General features: G+C 38.9%; 2 protein-coding genes across 2 annotated transcripts in view; one reads left to right on the top strand and one right to left on the bottom strand.

Annotated features, from left to right (window-relative positions):
- The window catches only part of tecpr2 (tectonin beta-propeller repeat containing 2), a 30,138-nt gene extending 13,034 nt beyond the window's left edge, over window positions 1-17,104 (top strand). Inside the window, exons 10-20 of the mRNA XM_058399328.1 lie at window positions 938-1,121; window positions 1,482-1,655; window positions 4,083-4,263; window positions 5,262-5,403; window positions 5,800-6,040; window positions 6,303-6,392; window positions 7,623-7,856; window positions 11,480-11,628; window positions 11,866-12,007; window positions 13,996-14,145; window positions 14,698-17,104. Coding sequence (XP_058255311.1) covers window positions 938-1,121; window positions 1,482-1,655; window positions 4,083-4,263; window positions 5,262-5,403; window positions 5,800-6,040; window positions 6,303-6,392; window positions 7,623-7,856; window positions 11,480-11,628; window positions 11,866-12,007; window positions 13,996-14,145; window positions 14,698-14,849 — 1,839 coding nt within the window. The 3' untranslated portion in view covers window positions 14,850-17,104. The remainder of the gene's footprint in view (window positions 1-937; window positions 1,122-1,481; window positions 1,656-4,082; window positions 4,264-5,261; window positions 5,404-5,799; window positions 6,041-6,302; window positions 6,393-7,622; window positions 7,857-11,479; window positions 11,629-11,865; window positions 12,008-13,995; window positions 14,146-14,697) is intronic.
- Window positions 17,105-17,239: 135 nt separating this feature from the next.
- On the bottom strand, window positions 17,240-18,688 carry ankrd9 (ankyrin repeat domain 9). Its single transcript, XM_058399330.1, has one exon. It carries the CDS (start codon window positions 18,365-18,367, stop codon window positions 17,501-17,503), a length of 867 nt encoding a protein of 288 aa, XP_058255313.1. The 5' UTR covers window positions 18,368-18,688; the 3' UTR covers window positions 17,240-17,500.
- Window positions 18,689-20,712: the final 2,024 nt, after the last annotated feature.

The following is a 20,712-nucleotide window of genomic DNA, read 5'->3' as shown; positions in this document are numbered from 1 at the left end:
GCGAGTTCACGTGGTACCATCTGCAGTAATCTTGTGGTGAGTGGAAGTGGGGCATCAGAATGAATCAGGCAGATCAGGAAGGCAGAAGAAGTCAGGATCACTGGGATCTCATGAATAACATGGAGAGGGGGGGGTGGGGGCTTAAGAGGATGTACACTGTGCTCAGAGTGCAAGCAGGGCACCCTGGAAATAAAATGGCTAGACACTTCACTGTCAACAAATGAACCTAAGACACATTTCCCAGAGAGTCCCTGCTGTAGGTAATCAGGCCTGTAATTTCCTCAGAGGAGGACAGAGAAAAACATTGCCATCAACATAGTATCAGATTTGAAGTATGTGTATTATTACACCACTAATTGTGATAATAGAATGTGAACCCATCATGCAAATGCTTTTTAGTCAAAAAAAAGTGGGTGTGTAGGTGTGTGTGTACAAACTTGGGATTGTACAGTCACTGCCATGCAGCATGAGTGTCTGTTATTCCATTTAGGGACAAAAATAGAGCATTAAAATGTATCTCCAAGAGTCATCTGCAAGCTAAAAACACTAACCGTCTCATTCCAAAAAGGAGCTCCTTCAGGGGGTTACAAGTTTCAAGTTTTTATTTGTGAATAATTTTGCAATTATTTACGTAATACTTTTTTCAGTGTTACATCCTATTTTGTGAAATGGGTGAATACTTCTGCAATGAAATGTTCTCCAGCAGCACAGATTTTAACTTAGAACTTCAAGTGATTTTTCTAACAAGTGATTTGTGAATGGACTATTGAAAATGTATTCTGTTTTTAAACCTAAGAATGGTAAACCATATGTTTCTAATTTCTTTCTCTGTAGCAGTAATGATGATCTGAAGTTATGAGACGTTATGAGACATGTGTTTGCTGTGTTTATGTTGTAATGAGTGGCACAGCTGAGTTGTTCTGTACTGTTGTTGTAGTTGGCCGAGAGCTGGATGGGCTACAGTGGGCCGGGCTGTGGCATCCTCAGCCTGGTAGTGACTGAGCGATACATCTGGTGCCTAGATTTTAAAGGAGTCCTGTACTGCAGCAGCCTCACCAATGGCAGCCTGAGCTGGCAGAAATATGAAGAGAATGTCCAGCAGGTGGCTTTATCGCCTTCTGGTAAGCAGATCTTTTTCCATTCTCAGCTTTTGTTTTATGGTAGGTAGACTTTTATATCAATTGTACAGACTGTTAAAGGACTGGACTTTAAGACTGCTGTATATGGTATCTAGAGACACTGCATGTGATGACTGCTGGGTACATCAGGTAATATAATTTAATGAAAGTCACTTAAATGTATATTAAACTAAAAGGTTTTATCAGGAAATGGTCAAATTGTGTCTTTAGGAACTTCTAATAAAGTGAAATGGGAATGTTTATAGTTCAAGGAACCTAGTAGTAGAATGGAAAGAGTATATATTGTGCTATGAGAAATGGGAACATAAATGCAAAATTTGTGATTCCTGTTTTTCTTCTTAGGCTCATTGCTATGGAAGGTGGAACAGAAGACCATGACAGCCTATGCCTGTGGAAAAGTGACCATCAAGGGGAAAAGGCACTGGTACAAAGCCCTGGATGAGACTTCCTTTGTGGCATTGAGTGATGACACAGCCTGGATCATACGCACCAGCGGAGACCTTTATCTCCAGACAGGTGAGATGAAGTGTGGATGCTGAATTCTACTTAAGTACTAAAAGCATGTGTGTGTGTATGGGTGCATGTGTGTAAAATTTGATCAACTCCAGTTAATGCTTTCCAAGCATCTTTTTTATAAAGCTATAGTAAGAGGGTTGCTCCATACTGAATCAGACAAAGAGTTGCATGATAAACTATAGCATGTATATACCTATGATTGTGGTCGATTGGAGTGGGGTTCTCTGTTTAATTCAAATAAATTTTACAGTTATAATAAATGTATGTTATAATATCTGTATAGAATACTGTCCTAACATGCTGTATAACTTGTATCAGGACTGGGATTTGTGTGTGCATGCATGTGTGTATATAGTGTTCATAAAGGTACGTCAATCACCCATATGGCCCCAGGTCAAAATTTGACTGATGACATAGTCTACACATTCCTTGTTAGTTGTTAGTGATGTAAACAAATTAAACCAAGATAAATCATATTCAGTTTTTTTTCCCCTGATTAATATTATATAGATAATATATATAAATGCTCCAGATCTCTCAACTTGCATGGGAATCTGTGCACAGCCATCTTTTAGTCATTCAGGCTTTCGATAGAATCTGAACTCTTATAGGGTCTTTCCAAAAATTTTTTTTTTTTTTTTTTTTTTTTTTTTTGAATTAATATAACTTTTAGAATTATGTCCCAAAAGGTCTACCTTGGCTTTGTCAAACTATAAGACATTTTTTGTGGCCCATGGATTCAGTTCAGTTCCTTTTGAACATGAATTCATTCTGCACAATCATATGCTCTATTATAAGGGCCTTATGCACCCTTATGCAACCAGGTTATTGTAAGATTACAAACAAGAGCTTTTGGTTTGGTTTTGGTTTTTCCGCTGAAACATTTCTAATTGTTTTTCTTACACAAATTGTGTTATCAACTTGTGGGTGGAACAGGATCACACATGATTTATCTTGATTTATTTATTTATTTTTTTGTGTGTGGGGCTGTTCTGATACTTTTGCCGATCCCTATTTTTTTGTTATTGAAGCCTGCATTTGCAGATGCATTTGCCTTTTTACCTGAAGAAAGAGCGATTTTAATGGGATGTGAAGTCGTTTAATATCCACTGTTCACACTATGAAATTCATAGCGTTTTAATAATTGAACATTAGATGGCGCTGCATGACTTTTTAAAAGAAAATCCACTGCACTGCAGAGTTCACTAAAACCTTTTCTTCACAAATCTAAACACTTTATGCAGTTGGATCATTGTGACTGTAGTAGTCATGAACCGAAAGCTAGAATAGTCTCTGTTTGCGATTGCTACACATGCTGCTGTGTAGTTGCTGGGGCTCAGTGCGAGTGTTGTGGCAGTGTGTTTTACATAACTATGCAGTGTGTAATCAAGCACAGCAGTTCTCAGCACGGTCGTGCCAGCTGTCTCATAGCTCTCTTTATGGAAATCCCCAGCAGTAGATTTCTGCTCTGGCCTCCAGCTCCAACCACATTGTTCCTGTGAATACACTGACTAGCTGACAGAATATTATCTTATTCTCCTAAATTACCAGATAATACCTTTCATTCGCAAAAAAACAGCACTTATTATATTCTCTATATTAATGTCACATTATCTGACAGGGATAGAATGGTCACTTTCGGATTTGAAATGAAATGTTTGAAATTGAAAGCAAGAAGTGTGATGGTGTAACTCACTTTACAGCACCCTGAATGAGTATATACTGCACTCAGCTGTGCCTGGTTTCCTTAATTAGGTAGAACATTCAAATTTTATTGTTTTATATTATATTGCATTATGCCATATGAACAACCCATAACAAATTGACATGATGAGATGCTGAAGAAGGAAGTTTTAATGTAATAAAATTCTTAAAGTGAATGATCTCTTCATTGTGGATATGTTACCAAGAAAGATAGAGATAAACACCATCAGGGTTAACTACAGTTGAGTGTACAATTTAGGCCACCTTCAGTGAACTCTGTATCTTGCCCACTAAACCGGATAGCTTATCAAGAGGATGTAAAACTGTTCTATATGTTCACCTGTAAAAGAACTATTTTCAGAAGAATGTTAATAGGTGATAGGTTTCTTCTGAGATCTTGCCGATTCCCCTGCAATCTGAAGAATAATATTTTGATGCTGTATAAGCCATTCTTGAATTAGTCACACAGGACATGGCATCTGTTGACCCACACAACCTAAGAATAACTTTTCTTCCTTCCATAATACTAATGTGAAAGGAATCTAATCCATCATATGGTAATATGGAATAAGCAAATAAAATTCTTTAACTAAATAAATTTGTATAAAGGGTGAAAGTAATGCTAAAATAAAAAATGTAGAAATGAAAGGCAATGAAATCGAGGTAACAGAACCTGAAAAACACTATAGATGCTGTGTGTGTGTGTGTGTGTGTGTGTGTCAGGGCTGAGCATGGACCGGCCATGTGCGCGCTCAGTGAAGGTGGACTGCCCATGTCCCATGGCACAGATAGCAGCACGGGGCAGTGTGGTGTGGGCACTGAGCGAGCAAAGGGTTCTCTTCTACAGAGAGGGACTCAGCAGCTACTGTGCAGAGGGTGAACAGTGGAAATACGACAAAGTCAGGTACCCTCACCCCTCTCCAGACCTTCACCATAAATACTTTATCCTGAAATGCAAATCTGGTTGTCATAATATGGTTTAGGGAGCAGCTGACATAACCTAGACTTAATAATTCATAGTGACTGCTGTTCTAGCCTGCTGATTGTCTTTTTTGTAGTAAAATAGCAAAACTGTAATAAGCAGGTTCAAACTAGCAATGACTTGGGTACATTTAGTATCTGCATTCTGCCTTCAGTTTGGGAGAAAGTACTGTTCTATCACTTGTTTATGAAGATGACGCAGCTCTGATTACACTGTTATCATAGCTCAGAGCGTGCATAACTGATGGTCTCTTGTAGGTTTCCAAATAACTGCTGACGGGACTTTAATTGTGTCGCGTCAATACAAATGTTACTAGTTTAGAATTAGGTGGTAACAAAAAAGTGCAACTAATATTTATCCTACACTATATAGCCAATGTCCATTCTCATGTCCATTCCAGAAACTTTGAACATTTAACATGGAGCTGTTTCACTCTTTGCTGTAACAGCAGCCTCCATTCTTCTGGGAAGGCTTTCCACTAGATTTTTTGGACATGTAGATTTGTATCTATTCATCCACAAGCGCAATAGTGAGGTTGGGAAGTGAAAGGTGAAGCGAGGTGGTCTGGGATGTATCCGGTTTTCCAGTTCATGCCAAAGGTGTTCACTGGGGTTGAGGTCAGGGTTCTGTGCAGGTTCCTCCACTCCAGCCCTTGTAAACCACGTCTTTATGGACCTCACTTTGTTGTACTGGAACAGGTTTTAGATTCAGTGAGGGGAAATCTCTTTCAATAGTTTGGGGAAGGCCAACATATTGGTGTGATGGCCAGGTGTCTACATGCTCTATATGGACATATATTGTATATATAGGCTGTGATCACAAATTTGACATATATCAATGTGTTTATGTCTGTCCAGTACAAAACATGAATCATTCCACTTAGCCTGTAATATTATGCATGTGTGGTGTTGTGTGTGCAGTGAGACTCAGCGTCTGGAGCCCATCTGCATTGCCCTGGGTGAGAACAACACACTGTGGGCGCTGGACACTAGCGGTAGCCTTTGGTTCAGAACCGGGGTCACAGCTAAGAAACCCCAGGGTGAAGATGAGCACTGGTGGCAGGTACAATCTAATACCAACAGCTGCATTTTTTTTTCCAGTTATAAAAATGAATAGAATTTGTTTACAGTGCTGATTGCACCAAGGGAAATGTCTGTGCATCTTAGTTCACATAGTGTGTTGGAGAATAAATAAAGTACATTCTGATTCTCAGTTCACATGCTTATATATATATACATTTTTAAAGCTAGATTTTCTTAAACAAATGGCATTTGACAGAGCTGTTAGGATTTTTCTGAAGTTTTGAAGTTTTTTTTTCTTGATTTATTTTTGAATATCTATTGTGGTGATATTTCAAACTTTAGTGCATTAATTAAAAGTTTGATTTACGAACTGCTAATGTAGAAGTTTACAAAATAGTAATTGTTTACTAGCTTATGCCCCTGATCTTCTGTATAGGTGAGCATCACAGATTATGTAGTGTTCGAGCAGGGCGGCCTCTTCCAGACACTGATCCAGGCCACGCAGAGTGTCGCCACAGCCACCAAGGCTCCCGTGGAGCGAGTTGCCGAGCGCTTGCGTGTGGCATTCCTCTGGCAGCAGTCTCAATGTCACCCAAGCCTGGTCAGTGCCAACCGCAGCGGCGTGTGGATCGCCTCGGGTCGCAATGACTTCCACGTGGCCAAGGGCAGCCTTATTGGTGCGATTCTTTTTCATAATTTCCATTTGCACAATATTTAACATATCCGATTGTCAGAGCTTTTCTAAGCTCAATGTAGTGTTAGAGTAAGGAACATGCAGAACCCAGCAGGCAGGACCAGTAGACATTTTGTCATGTCTTTCATCTATAATACAGTAAACACACCTGGAGCTCAGTAATGATGAACAGTCATTTTTGACTGTTTCTGTGTTTCGGTTGTGGCTTCTCTGTGTTTTATGATGCTTTTTGAATATTCTTTCAGGGACATATTGGAGAACTATTGTTCCCCGGGGGCTTGCATCTGCTACTAAGTGGGCATTTGTGTTTTCGTCAGCAGTTTCAGGCAAAGACGGTATGTGCATCTTTCCTTCCTTTTCCACTGCAGCTGCTTTAGTTAGATGGTAAACTGGATAAGCTTTGGACTCTAATGAAAGCTGTCTAAAACCTGGCCTATAACCATTTTTCAATTTTAAACACGTCAACACACTTTGTTTAACAACGCCACTCATTTCATTTTATCATACATTGCCTCCATTAAGTCGATTAGTTTTTAGTATTTTGAAAAGAACTCCAACAGAAATAAAATAGACACGTTAAGAGACAGACTTATTCAGCTTGTAATACTTTATTAGATTTATAAATTTAATATTTATATATACTTTGTTATTTTGGGCCCTCTTGCTCAAACACGTTCTCATTTCAATCCATAAATTTTTATGGGATTCAGGTCAGGGTTTTATGATGGCTACTCCAATGTTTTCTTTTTGTTAAAACTTTGGTGGTATGCTTTTGATTATTGTCTTGCTGAAAGACCCACATGCAACCAAGTGTGCTCCCAAGATTTTTATGTTGGCATACAGTTGCTTGTGGTACCTTCACCTGTTTGGAAATTTTGAAGACGGAACCAGTTTTGAGATTTTCTCATTGTTTCACGGACAATTAAATACAGCAAAAGGTGCACTCCTAAGAAGCTCTAATAATATCTAGTATGGTAGAAGCTTCTAATAGTCCATGCACCAATCTATTTAAAGAGACAGTGAGACAGGGTCCTTTGGACCAGTACAATTCTGATTTAGTGAAATAAGCTGAATTAAAAATTTGCTCTGATGTGAGAAAGAAACTGAAGGTAATATGAAATTTATTTATTCTTGAAAAAAAGAAAAACTCTGATTAAATAGTCTTGGTGCTACCATAACAGATTTATTGCTCTTTGGCATATGTAATACAATGCTGTATTATATATGGAGCTGTAGTGGAGGGATGAGCACAGCTTTTTTAAACACTTCACATAGGTTTAATTCAGATGAGGCTATACCTCATTATCATGCTCAACAAACATTTAGTGAGTCCTCATATCTGGTGGATGACACATTATAATCCTGCAAGAGCTCACACACATAGGATAAATCTCATCAATTAGAATTAATTATAAATGTATTGTTTTGCATCAACTATTTCCACTGAGGCGACAAGTGGACCTAAACCAAATGCCCTCACAGCATAACAGAGTTATTCTTTCAGTTGGTAATCTCGTAAGTTGGTAATCTGATTGCACATTGTACTTTATATCTTATCTCTATAGGGAGTTTTCTTTGGCTGGGTCAGAGCAGGAAAGACTTGTTCTGCATTTGGGACCAGGACCTGCAGATGCGTCCTCTCACTGTCCAACTGCCTGCAGACGTGGAGATTGTGCAGCTGTCAGCCTGCAGAGACGCTCTGTGGGGTCTGGACCAGCATGGCCGTGTCCACATTCGCACACTCACAGCCAACTGCCCCACCGGCCTCCACTGGACACCTCTAGACCTCAGCCAGCTTGGTATGCACACTCACACACCCCCCTGTAAGAGAGCAGCGTCACTGGATCACGCGCAGGACAAATTTAGAGCAGTGGAATGCCAAACAACTATGTCTTGACATGGGTCATGAAAGCTTTGCTGGTTCTTTCCGTTTTTGCCTTTTGTCAAGATAACGGCGGTTGTTGGGAGTTCACAGTAATAGCATAACTGGATCAGCCTGTAAATAGCTGCGTGGATTACATTAGAGACAGATACTAGGGTGACTCACCAATTTGATTTTAAAAATATTCAACATTGAATGTTACTCTGTGGATGTCTTAGAGTTTTTATTTGATCTAGAATTGTCTGCATTTTAAAGAAACAGCACATCTGTAAGCCTATTCTTGAGCTCTTGTAGTAAATGAATTAATTCTTTAGTGTTGCTTATTAGTGTGGGAGTGGACCTTTAACATATTGTCTGGGTTGGCCCTTTGAAGCGTCCTTTAGGCTGGGCTGTTTGTGACGAGGTGACCCACATGGAACATTCCTTTCCACATAGTCCTTCTCCAGTTTCGATCCTGTCTAAGGTTGTGTGTGATCCACAGTGCACGGCTAACCTGCTTTTCTGTCATTACCTTTAAAAAATAGCTTCTTCAGAACATTTTACGATATTACGTTTTTTTTTTTTTTGTTGTTGTTAAAGTTTTGTTGCAGTATGAGTACTTTACTGATTTTCTCGTAGCGCAGTGGTAGGTGGGATTCCACGTCACTGAAGTGCTCAGACAGCGAGTGCTGGTTTCATATATCAAGAGCACCTGCTGTAGAGAGATGTGTTTATATTTTTGCCTGCAGGATGTATTAGTGTTACGCAAGAAGCACCTGCTCATAAAGCGTTAGGGCTCAAGGCTGAGAAAGAGCAAGCAGTTCTGCTGGTGCTGAGCTTGTGAATATTGGATTAACATATGAACAGCAACCACAGTCCCCTTCAAAACTATTGGAACGGCAATGCCAGTTCATTTAGATCTGCTATAGGCTGAAGACATCTGGGTTTGAGATCAAAAGACGAATATGAAAAGAGAGTGTAAAATATCAGGTTTTATTTTCTGGTATTTATATGTAGATGTATTAAAACACATAGAACATGGGACATTTTTATCACCCAAATATTAGAGTGTGAATGAGGTGTTTCTTCTTAGAATGATTGTTTAAACATTAAATAGCTCTGAATCGCTACTCTTGAGAAATGAATTGACTATGATGTTCCAGTAGCTTTGGTGAGGGCTGTAGACCAAAAGAATGCACTAGGGTATTTGATCAGCATGTTTGTTAACAGAAACACATTTAGTTTGTGATCACGCTGAGATGACACCTTAATCCCGGGACGTCTGTCTTATCCGCAAAGGGCTGGTGTGACTACAGGTTTTTTACAGCCAAATTAAAGGCACATTTGGTCATTAGAGGCCAAGGTGACCTGATCAAACAAGCAAAATCAAGTGGTGCTCCTGCTTTGTTGGAATGAAAGCCTCAGCCACACTGGCCTTTTTCTAACATGATTGACTTAATCTTTTCAGTTGACTAAACTACAGATTTTTACTGGCAATTTACCTCTTGCTTTACAAGTAATCATGCATTTACAGGAATAGTTTTGTTATAGGATAAAACTTCACTGTGTTATGAATGGTCAATTGTGAGTGTGTTTAAGAATAATCTTGGATCAACTATGTCCAAGATCTGATGTCATCAGTTTCCATATTAAAATAAAAAAAATGAACACAAGTGGTGAACAAAGAATATGGTTACACAAAAAAAAATTGAAGAACATTTTTGTTAACCCAGTCACATGGATTTAAATTTATATTGTTGTATTTTGATCATTGCATTAGCTTCAGCAGACTCGCAGTGCACTTAAAATAAGATTTAAATCCAACCCGAGGTTACGAAGATCCTGCAGTATGTTGGGTTTGTTTACAGGCTGTGAGTGTTTCGGTGTGTTGTGCTAGGAAAATGGTGGGGGTGCAAATAGACAGTCATGTGATGGAGGCTGCTACAGCCTTGCCTGTTTTGGATGTGGATGTGTAGCAGGGTGAAAGATGAGCTCGGCTTGAGGGTGCAGGCTCAATTTTAGACTGCAGAAGCTGTTATGCTACACAGAGTTCCCTGTAGTTTAAATATACAGTACAGTCCCAAGACCAGAGTCCACTATCATTATGTTTTTATTTATTTTTAAGTTTATAAACCAGCTTGAGTAGCAGTTTTATTCTTATTCAAGAACAGAAAATTATTTTCTAATTATTAAGTTTTAGTTGTTTGATTAATATGTTTGAATAGCCTGATGACAATCTTTTTTTGTGGCACTGTGAATTTTATTTAAATGGTCATGGTTATTGTTAACAGTCCTGTATGTACTATGTTTTTTTTTTATGGCTACACTTTTCAGTAAATAATAATGAACTTCCTTAGAGTGAATAATCATGCAAAAAAGCTTTTGATAGTGTTTTTAAAAAAACATTTTAGATGAAATAACCGTGAACTATCCCTTATGATCCCTTAAGTACATAGCGATGCCTGATTCATGATTTTGAATCATTGAGCTGTTAATCCTCTTTATTCCTTATAACATAATATTCTGTAATTAATCCCATATTAATGAGTTCATCATGAAGACAAAATCCATTTATGATGAAACGATGAATGAATGTTAACCCATTCTCTCACAAGTAGTACTGTGTGCTAAAAAAAAACTGTTAAAGGTCAGTGTGATTACATGCTTTCTGCTTATTCATGCAGTATTTGTTCCTAACACCAGCTGAACTGCATTACCTCTATTGATCCAGTAGATAGCATTTATGTCTAGGTTTGCTTTAAGTCTGTGAAATATGCCATAGACTCTTAAGCACTAGATCAGAATGTGATGACACTGTAGGTTCAGGGACATGTTGCAGTGTTAGCCAATCACATCAGACGTTTTCATCTGCTCTATGCTCTATCAAAACAGAACTCAGTTCTCACTGCATTGATTTTCTGGTACTAGATCTGCAAGGTAGGAACGAACAGGATTTGGATTGTACTGACGCAGGCCTAAATATAATCATGTGCCTGTATGACGAGACTCACTATCTTTTTCTGATTAAGACACAGTGCATGTCACAGTCACAGAAATGGGGCCATTGAGATTAACGCTACATTCAGATCAAGCCATTTTACTTCTCCTGGGCCTATCTTTTATGGATCACCCTTTTATGAAATGTGTTTGGACTGGACTTGTAAGCTCTTAAATAGAAGGTTTAAAGAGAAGAGTTAAGCATAACCTATAATGACAAAGTGAAAAACAGGTTTTTAGAATTTTTTAAGAAATGTATGACTTAATAGCTTCATTTAGAGAAGTATTCAGACCCTTTATTCACTACTTTGTAGAAACACCGTTGGCAGCATATACAGCCTCTTGGGTAAGTCTGTACAAGCTTTGCACATTTGGATTTGACCAGTTTCTAGATCAGTCAGATTGAATGAGGAGTACCTGTGAACTTCCAACTCTAGGTCTCTTCACGGATGTTCTGTGGAGTTTAAATTATTGTATCAGTATTTAGAATCCCATCAAGGGCTGTTGTACCATGCAAAACAATTGTGAGTATGAGATCCTGAACATAATAACTCTGACTTACAGGACACGTGAGGCTTCTGAGCTTTTCCTGTGGCAGTCAGAATGTGTGGGCATGTGACTCCAATGGCATGGTGTATTTCAGAGTGGGAACACAACCACTAAACCCCAGCATGATGCTTCCAGCCTGGATCTGCATCGAGCCACCTGAGCAGGTAACCAGGCCAGTCTCACTTTTCGTGCTCAACATAAGCACCATAAACCAACTGACAAAGCCTTTTCACACTTTGATTTGAGATCTTTGTTAAATCCAGGTCATCAAACTTTAAACACTACATCATTGCATAAGTGATGTTTGTTTTATCCCGTCACTGATTACACTGCCCAAGAAGCCAGCAATTACAGTGCAGCCTAACACAGTTCCTCCTGTGTTGTTTTTTTTCTGGGAGCAGCCTGTAGGTGTACACTTAGTACGTGTTCAGACCAGTCCTAACGACCGCATGCTGTGGGCTCTGGACAGCCGCTGTAATGTACACGTGCGCATTGGCATAACCGAGGAGATGCCAGTTGGGACAGCCTGGGAGCACATTCCAGGTACAACACCATTATACTTTTTCTCTTTTATTTCGACACACTTATTTTGTTTCTGATTTGCTGTCACAGAAGTTCACACTTTATATATACTGTATATATACTAGTTAAAATAAATGTTCTAAAAATGAATGCAGCAGCTGCTTTAGTGCTGGGCTGCTAGAATGGGGTTTCAGGGATAACCCACAGGGTAAGTATAGTTATAGCACCAAGATGTATCACATCAGCATGAAGTACATTTTAAACAATTGAACATAGCTGCATATGCATATTTGTTTCTGTGTTATCAGTCCATGTGTGGGCCAGATAAAGATTCATTAGATTTTGGAAATGGTCCAAACTGGGTTAAGCTTACAGCAAGGTCAGATGTCTGAGGTTTTTCTTCAGTAGTGTCCTTCCTGTTTGTCATACAGAGATTTGCGTTCAGAAAATCAAGGCCATGGAGGCATCTCGGTTGATATCATCAAGTTCTATTTGCTTTTTATCTAGCTGTTGAACCTCAACAAAAATTTCTGGGTGCCTGTTTATATCAGTTAAAGTCTTGGCTAAAAAAGAAAAATCATGTTCCTGGTAGGGGTGGAATATGAGAGTGTTTTAAACCCAGCACTGCAGTCTACTGTATATTGTGGTATCTGTGTATAGTATTAGTAAAGAGGATAAAATCACAGAACACACTATTCATTAGTAAAATTTTAAAGTTAGGCAAATGTAGGCTTCATTGTACTTTATATACATTTTGTCTATATCAAAGGATATTACAAAATATGCTTTTGTGATGCCATTTATACCAGTACTGCTGTATTTTCAGATCTATTTTCAGATCTTATCATGGTGTATCATAATTAGGGATGTCTGAATCCTACCATGATTAAGGGACAATCTAGCTCAATTTAGTTTCATTTCCACATCTGTTGTACAAATGAACTGCAGTAATATGTCTACTGTTTTATTTTAATTTTATCAAAGTATGAAATGAAAACAGTATATAAGCCACATGCTCTGTAGGCATTGCCAATATTTCATGTGCTGGCAGCAGCAGAGGTGCTTTCAACACGACTAATATTATAAAACATCTAAAAAGAAAACATTTGAAGTAATGCATGTTCACACAGGTCACTCGGGAAAATGTTTTCAAGCAGCCATGGTTTTGACAAAGCAAGAATAAATAATGTGAGGGTAGTTGAATTTATTGCTCTGGATGGCCTGCAAATCTCAGTAGAGTCTCAGCAGAATAAAGGTTTTTCATGTTCTTCTGGATTTTTCGGAGCTATACCAGAGACTTACAATAAAGTTTGTGAGCACCTGCTAGATGTGCACTTGGTAATGCAAGAACAAATTGTTGGGTGTTTCAACCACTCACCACTGTCTATGCACTGTTAGTTTTGAGCTTTTTTATGAAAATGTCACTCAAACGGTTGTAAAAGGAAGGTTAAATAGCTTATATTATATGGTTCAGAGCCTTCTGGAGCAAAAACAGCCTCTCAGTACCTCTGATGCTGACTGTACAACCAAAAAAAAAAAAACAGTGGGCCCTGATAGAGAACCGTAGCTGATGTGATCCCTGCTGTAACAGTCCTTAAATTTCTGTTCACATCAGTGAAAAACATTTAAAGCAAAGCAAATTTATAATGGGAGTTTTCTTATTGCACAGTGTTTTGAGCTCAAGCCTTGCCTTAATTGAATTGGTTTTAGTAACTTGTCCTTTGAGTGTCTAAATGTGTGCAAAAATTTATTTTTATGTGTGTAAAATATTTTTATTTAAAAAAAAAAAATGAAATAAATAAATTATCACAATCAGCAGATACTCAAATCAGGACAAAAAAAAATGACCGGGACATTCCCAATCACGTCCATTGGCCTACCTGTATTTACTAGAATTTACTCAGTTCTGCTACTGCAAGGTTGCATGACACAGAAGTGACATTAGCCACATTAAAGATAGCTGGTCCTATTAGCTGTAAAGTGTGTAATGTGGCCTCTCCATTCTGCAGGGCTCCAGGCTAGTCAGTTAGTGCTGAGCACAAGAACTGCATGGGTGCGCTGTCCTAATGGTGAGATGGCTCGACGATACGGGATCTCAGAAAAGAACCCAGCCGGGGACTACTGGAAGAAGGTGCCAGGCTTGGTCAACTGGCTGACAGGTGAGTGTTTTAAAGGGTTATTCAGGTAAAGATTCTCTAAAATCTCCCCAAATAATGCTGACCAGACCAGTTCCAGTAGCAACTCCAGCCTGTTAGCCTTGTTGATTATTTGTTTATTTATTTTTTATTTTGATTAAATGTTAATGTTGATGTTAAATTCTGGATTCTGGTATTTTTCCCATGTGTGCCAAGGCCATTGCGCTCATCATACCCCAGAACATTTTCTGAGCATGGGCTTTCATATTTTTTTCCTCCAGCTTCTTCAGATTCCTCTCTAGCCTCTTGAATGCTTCTCTGACTGATCTGCTTACACCAAAACTAAATTAGGTTTTTCATAACAAGGGTAAAAAAATTTATGATCCAATATATGATCCAAGCATGAGGAACTGGCAACACCAGTATTGGATAAATATTCAAGCTGAAATGTAAGGTAGTCTACTTTCATTTTAGAGTTACACATACTGTATGTGAATATACTGAACATACTGTACTTTTATCCACTTCTCTACACCAGGCTAAATCAGGTTTGAGAACAGTGTCTCTTTGTTGCAGTGACTCCCATGGATGAGGTCTGGGCTGTTACTCCAACTGGTGCATTGACACAGCGCCTCACCAAGACCCTGCCACACAACACCGGCAAAAATCACACCAACACAGGCTCTCTCAGTGGGGAAGAACTCGAAGAGGAGTGGGAGGTGATTTAGACAGCTGTGTTGTGTGTTCTTGTAAAAACAGTTATGTTGTTTTTTGCTAGTGAGCACTTTTCCCCCTTTTTTTTTGTTCTGTTCTTAACCTGTGTACAGAGAGACTGTCTTTACAGATTGTACAGAATTTTTGATGGTTAGGTTTTGAAGGGATGTCTCAACAAAAAATATTTGTTTAATTAACTTATTTTAACCATGCACTATTTAACTTTTTACCCAGAATATCAGGAGCCGTTATGATTTTCTTTTTTTTTCTTTTTTTTTTTTATTTATTAATATGAAATGGTCTGGTCAGTAACACAATGCATACGATGAGCTGTTTCTGCCACAGGTATGATTACAAAATACAAATCAGCATTCTAATGCTAAACATTTGACGAAAATGGGCTCTGGTTCAAAGACAGGAATGGGAAAGGGACAGAGACTAAAGTCTGATCTTGATGTAAAACAAATATGTGAAAGGGTTGGTCATTAAGAGCATTAATTGATTGCTCTTTAAGGCAAGTGATATCAAGTTAATGGTCTCCTTCTCTGTGAGGTCCAAGTGATACAATGCAGAATGTGTATGGTGATGTAAAGTGTACTGTTTTGAACTAAAGCGTAATGTTAACTTATAAAATGTACAAATGTACTTTTTCTAACTTACATGTGTGGTGTATAACATCTATTAACACTAACTGTCTAGCTTTTTGCCTGAAAATGCCATTCTGAATTTAGTGAATTGATATATCTGTGGCTGATTAAGTGAAACAGACATAAGCATAATCAATTTGGTTCGTAATCAGATACCGGCTGTCAGAATGTCCACACAGAGCCACAGTCTGACTGGACTCTTCAAATGTGATTTTTCTCCCTTTTCCCGGTTTGGGAGCAGCCAGATTTTTACATTGCCATTAAGATACATGCAAAAGAGAAAAAGTTCAGGAAAGTCTGTAGTTTTCAGAATATACCATATAAAGCAGAAAGTATTAACATTTCACCATAGGAAGGGTTTTTCCAGGCCACCACACATGTTGTGAAGCAACCAGAGACATGTCCCGAAATAAACCGAAAGTCTAGTTAAACATGTTTACAATAACAGTATGCTGAGCGTAACACTTACACTTTAGTGTAATTGTACAGCCAAAAACATAATGTGGATAAACAGGAAGCTTGAAGCAGAAACCTTACTGACACAGAAGTAAAATTACTGGGACCAAAAGTACTTATTAGTGGATTTTGAATTCCATTCTGATTAATCTAGTGCATATTTTCATTTTCCCAATTTTTAACCGCTGTACATTGGGAGAGCTTCAAATGACTGATACTGAGCATTAAGGTCCACCACTTCGTAATCAACATAAGAACTTATATAATGTCCTGTTCAATGAAGAATGAAGGAGGAACTATTTTACTAATATTTATCGATCTTTGCTTCGACACAGAACTCACCCAGGAATGTATGTAAAAATGATCAAAATTGGTAGTAGCTACTGAGAGCTGTTACCAGTATTCATTTCATACTATAAGGCACAAGGCATGCTTAATGCTTAGTTATTCACATACCTGCTGTTTGTCGGTTCAGATCCGCTGTGTGCATGAATGATCAGACGCTGGAAAAGGAGATGAAGAGGTGTATATTTTTTATCTTTTCATTGCTGTAACTTGGTTCACTTGGTTATTAGTAGACTGTTAATGTGTTAATGTGACCATCTACAGCACTCTTCTAAGCCACCTCGGTTCATAGAAACTTTCATAGTCCATTCTGAGTGAACTGTAATGTTGTACTGGCAACTTTCATTTAGAGAATGCACTTTATTAAGAAATAAATAAATGTGTCAAGTGTATTATAATTTAATAAGAGGCATATATAATAGTACTCTGTGTCTTTTTTTTGTAACTCACCTTGTGATTTGTCTGTAAATTTTTTTTGTAACAGACAGCTCAGAAATATTATGCAAATGAACTATGGTAAGTACATCAACATTGCATTAGTAGTGCAGTTGTTTGTGGTTGTTTTACTTTTTATCTGTGATCATTTGCCTTTTATTTGGGGCCCTCTGGGGCTCTCATGTCCTCTTTTCTTCTCCTCTTCTCCTCTGACCACTATGCTGTTGGTGAAAATGAAATGGGATACACTAGCACTCATTATAGAGCACTGATGTTATGCGTATGGTATATTATCACTAATACCATTAACCACGCTTTAACTGCTGCTGTCATCACTTTATGCTGTCTATATGAACTTCAAGAATTAAAAAAAGATGTTTACCAAACATGCCTAAGCCTGATTATCAGTTCAGATTGAGCACAGAAGAATCACAAACAAAACTTGATAGTCTACATGTTTGTTTTTCCTCATGTCTAGAAAAAATGACTGGATACACAAGGGGTTTAAGAAAAACACTGATCATTTTCAGAAAAAAATATTTATGTTTTTAAAAAATATAATTTTTTAAACATTTACAACCCGTCACTTGGATTCATTCTATTTTACAACATTCACATATTTACAGTGCAGTAATTAGCGTAGCAGCTCTAAATGATCAACCTGCAAAAATAGTAAAGAACGATTTTTCCACTTCTTGCCATAACTTGGAAGTTTATACACACATTTTAAATAAGGGTTGATTTCGTCAGTCAAAGTCAGACAGCGCACGTCCATTAAGGCGTTAAGACTGGTGCAATCTGAAATCAGGTGGTCTGAGGAAATCGGGCAGGGACTCGAGCTGTTCGTCAGGAACGGATCGGGTCACGTTGCGCATGCACTGGACGAAGAGCGATGGTGGACATTGACCAGAGAGCCACTGGAACGCTTGCTCCCCGATGAGGCGGCTCCACAGTGCCGGGTTCTCCCGCAGCTCCGTGCGCATGCGGAAGCGTAGCGCGGGCATGAACAACACCAGGTATCCGAGGCACACGCGCTTCGTACGCATGTCCATGTCACTTTGGCTGATTTGTTGAAGCAGGCAGTCCAGAGGTGTGTCTCCCGCACGATCTGTGACGTAAGGGCACGCGCCGTGGCCCAACAACAGCAGCAAACACTCCGGGCGCGCCAGGTCGCACGCCAGGTGTAGGGCCGTTTTGCCGCCCTCTGCGTGCGCGCACACGCGGTGATTCAAAAGCAGCTTTTTTTCGCCTTCGTCCGCGAAATCTTTGAGGGTGTCCATCATCATTTTGAGAATGTTTTTGCGGTTGTAGCGCACGGCCACGGCGACGTGTGGCGTGGCTGAGTGCGCGCAGCAGCGGAAGCTCGCGCTCGGCATGGCCAGCGCGTGCATGGAAAAGCGCTGTAGCAGGTGGTGCGCGTACTGCTGGTGGTCGTGGACAAGCGCGTAGAGAAGCGCTTCGGATGGTGAGAAGGCGCATGCGCGACCTTCGTCTTCCCAATGAAACGCTTCGGTGGCGCGTATGTCCTCCAGCAGCCACACCGGCAGTAAATCCCGCACGGCCTGATAGAAAGCGAGCGAGGTTCGCTGGCACTGTTTTTCAGATTTGTAATCTGCACGGCGCTCGTACATTCCCAGATCCAAAGGCATCCTTACTCTGTTTTACCCCCTTTTTTTGCACTCTATTGTGATTAAAGTTGTTCTTAAGATGTTTGGGTGTTTTTTTTCTGGTCTGACTTTGAGGTCAATGTGCAACACTGAAACATCTGCAGACTTACTGGAGATAGTTTATAGCTGTTATTTTGACTATCCTGCACAGCGTTAACAGTAACAGTCAGTTATCACGCATCAGCAGCCAAAAGGACAGTTCAGTAAAGTCAATAATCCATGTGAGTATTAACCAAGAACCAAGAGCACTTTTTTTAACTGATGATGCTACTTTCGTCCGCCGTCAAAGCCCGCTTTAATACCATCCAGCTCTTTTTATATTGCAGTAAATCGGTACGCCCCTCCCCCCTCTCCTCCCCCCTCAGCACACACGCACCGCACACACGCACGTGTTTCATTGGCCACTAATGTAAGCATGCAGATGTGACGTCAAGAAGATCTGAATGACCTGTAAAACTTTCCATATAGAGAAGGGCAGCCGTGATAGAGCGCGTGCATTCCCACCAGTCACGAGCGTTAAATGGGAACGGCAGGGTGTGGCACGTATCCTGGGCTTTGCACGAGAACTAATATTTTAGGGAAAACGAAACCTTTCTCAGTCAAGTGATAAGAATTCACTTTCCCCACCTGAATGTTGTGATAATACTCCAACCCTTTATTCTTATTGTAGAACTACAACGAGATTCAGTATGCAGTTCCCCTAGCAAGATGTGTTAGGTGCATTAATAATAAGAAAATAACTATTATACTATTATATATATATATTATATATACACTAATGAATAAATTAATGTACAACATGTACAGCTCCTCAGATGTGTTTTCGTTTTTTTGAATGTTATATGAATTTTAACTTCTTTTTTTTTTTTTTTTAAGCTATTATTCCTGAAATTAGAAACAAAAACTTTCACTGTGTTGGTCTGTATTTGTTCAATTTCTTTTATATATAATGCTTTTAATAATTGATATTGTCACAAAGCAGCTTTACAGAAATCCAGATATAGGTTTAGATCGAAGAAGATTAAGGAAAAACTCCTTGAGAAGAACCAGGTGGGTGACACTGTATAGTGTGATTATAAATTATCAATTTTCCAATATTGTATTTCGTAGAATTAAGCAACAGAAATCAGGATAATTGGATGTGATTTAAATCTTCTTAAAAATGACTATCCGTAATTGTGGACACTATACAACATGAAAAGGGTCCAAGAAGAAAAGTAATACAAGTCAATTCTGCAAAATATATAGAACAGAGTATTAAAACACAGGATAGTGTTCTAAGCATTGGTTCGTTCCCACTGTAACTGGCAGTGCTCATGATATAAGTGGTAACTTGTTTTTCCTGCAGAGGCTGAATTTACCACATAATTTCCTGCATAGCTATGACTAACGCTTCCAACCTATTCTGAAATGAGATTAAAGCCTCACTGCTTGTTGATTTCCTAACAGAAACACACTACTATCATGCTACCAGTAGCTGAATTAGATATGTTAGTACTTGTCCTTGTCTCATAACTGTCCTGAGTTATGGTACAGAGTTCATGGTAAACATACACATTACACACACATATTTAAAAGGCCGAGTCACCATTTATGTGTGACGGTCCCTGTCTCTTGTGTATACACTATATGGTCAGATGGTTGTGGAAATCTCACCATCATCGTCATATGTTTGTAATCCTTTGCCAAAATCTTCCCACGGATTTGTATAGAATGTCTGCTGTAGCATCACAATTTTTCTTCACTGGAACGTCTTGGCCTTAACCTGTTTCAACATTACAATGTGCACAAAGCAAGCTCCATGATTTACCAAATTTGGAGTGGAAGTTGCCATTGAGGTGAAACTCAATGTCAGTGCCTCACTTTATTGTGCCGAAGAGTGGAGGATCTGACACATCTGGATTGTGATGGTCAGTTATCCACAAACCTTTGCCTTTTATGTTGAATGGGGGTTTGATCACAGTGTGTACAGAAACAGTGCAGAGGTCTTAGCTTCACTATAACAAACATTGTTAGGACCTTAATTAATAGCTTATGGCTTTATAATTCAATTTCCCTTTTTAAATAATATAGCTATTGCTCTCCATATGAGGAGCCATAATATTTAACTACTATATTCACTAACTATGCCAGAGAGCCTCAAACATTTGCAGCCAAGGATTCCTTTATATCCCACAGTTCCTCTCATGCATTTTATGAACATAATCTAACTATTCAAATATTGAAGCTGTTATTTAAATGTGTACAATAATCCATCCATTTTCTGTACTGTTTAACCTTTGCAGGGTCACATGGAGCCAGGAGTCTACAGACAATTTAGAGATGCC

This window comes from Hemibagrus wyckioides, linkage group LG09, assembly GCF_019097595.1.
Source record: "Hemibagrus wyckioides isolate EC202008001 linkage group LG09, SWU_Hwy_1.0, whole genome shotgun sequence".
Taxonomy (NCBI): Eukaryota; Metazoa; Chordata; class Actinopteri; order Siluriformes; family Bagridae; genus Hemibagrus; species Hemibagrus wyckioides.
The sequence above is the reverse complement of the archived record's forward strand: the minus strand, read 5'-3'. Positions and strand labels throughout refer to the sequence as shown.

What these genes read in the sequence shown, in the direction of transcription:
- ankrd9 (XM_058399330.1), bottom strand. Translation starts at nt 18,367, where the DNA reads ATGCCTTTGGATCTGGGAATGTACGAGCGCCGTGCAGATTACAAATCT.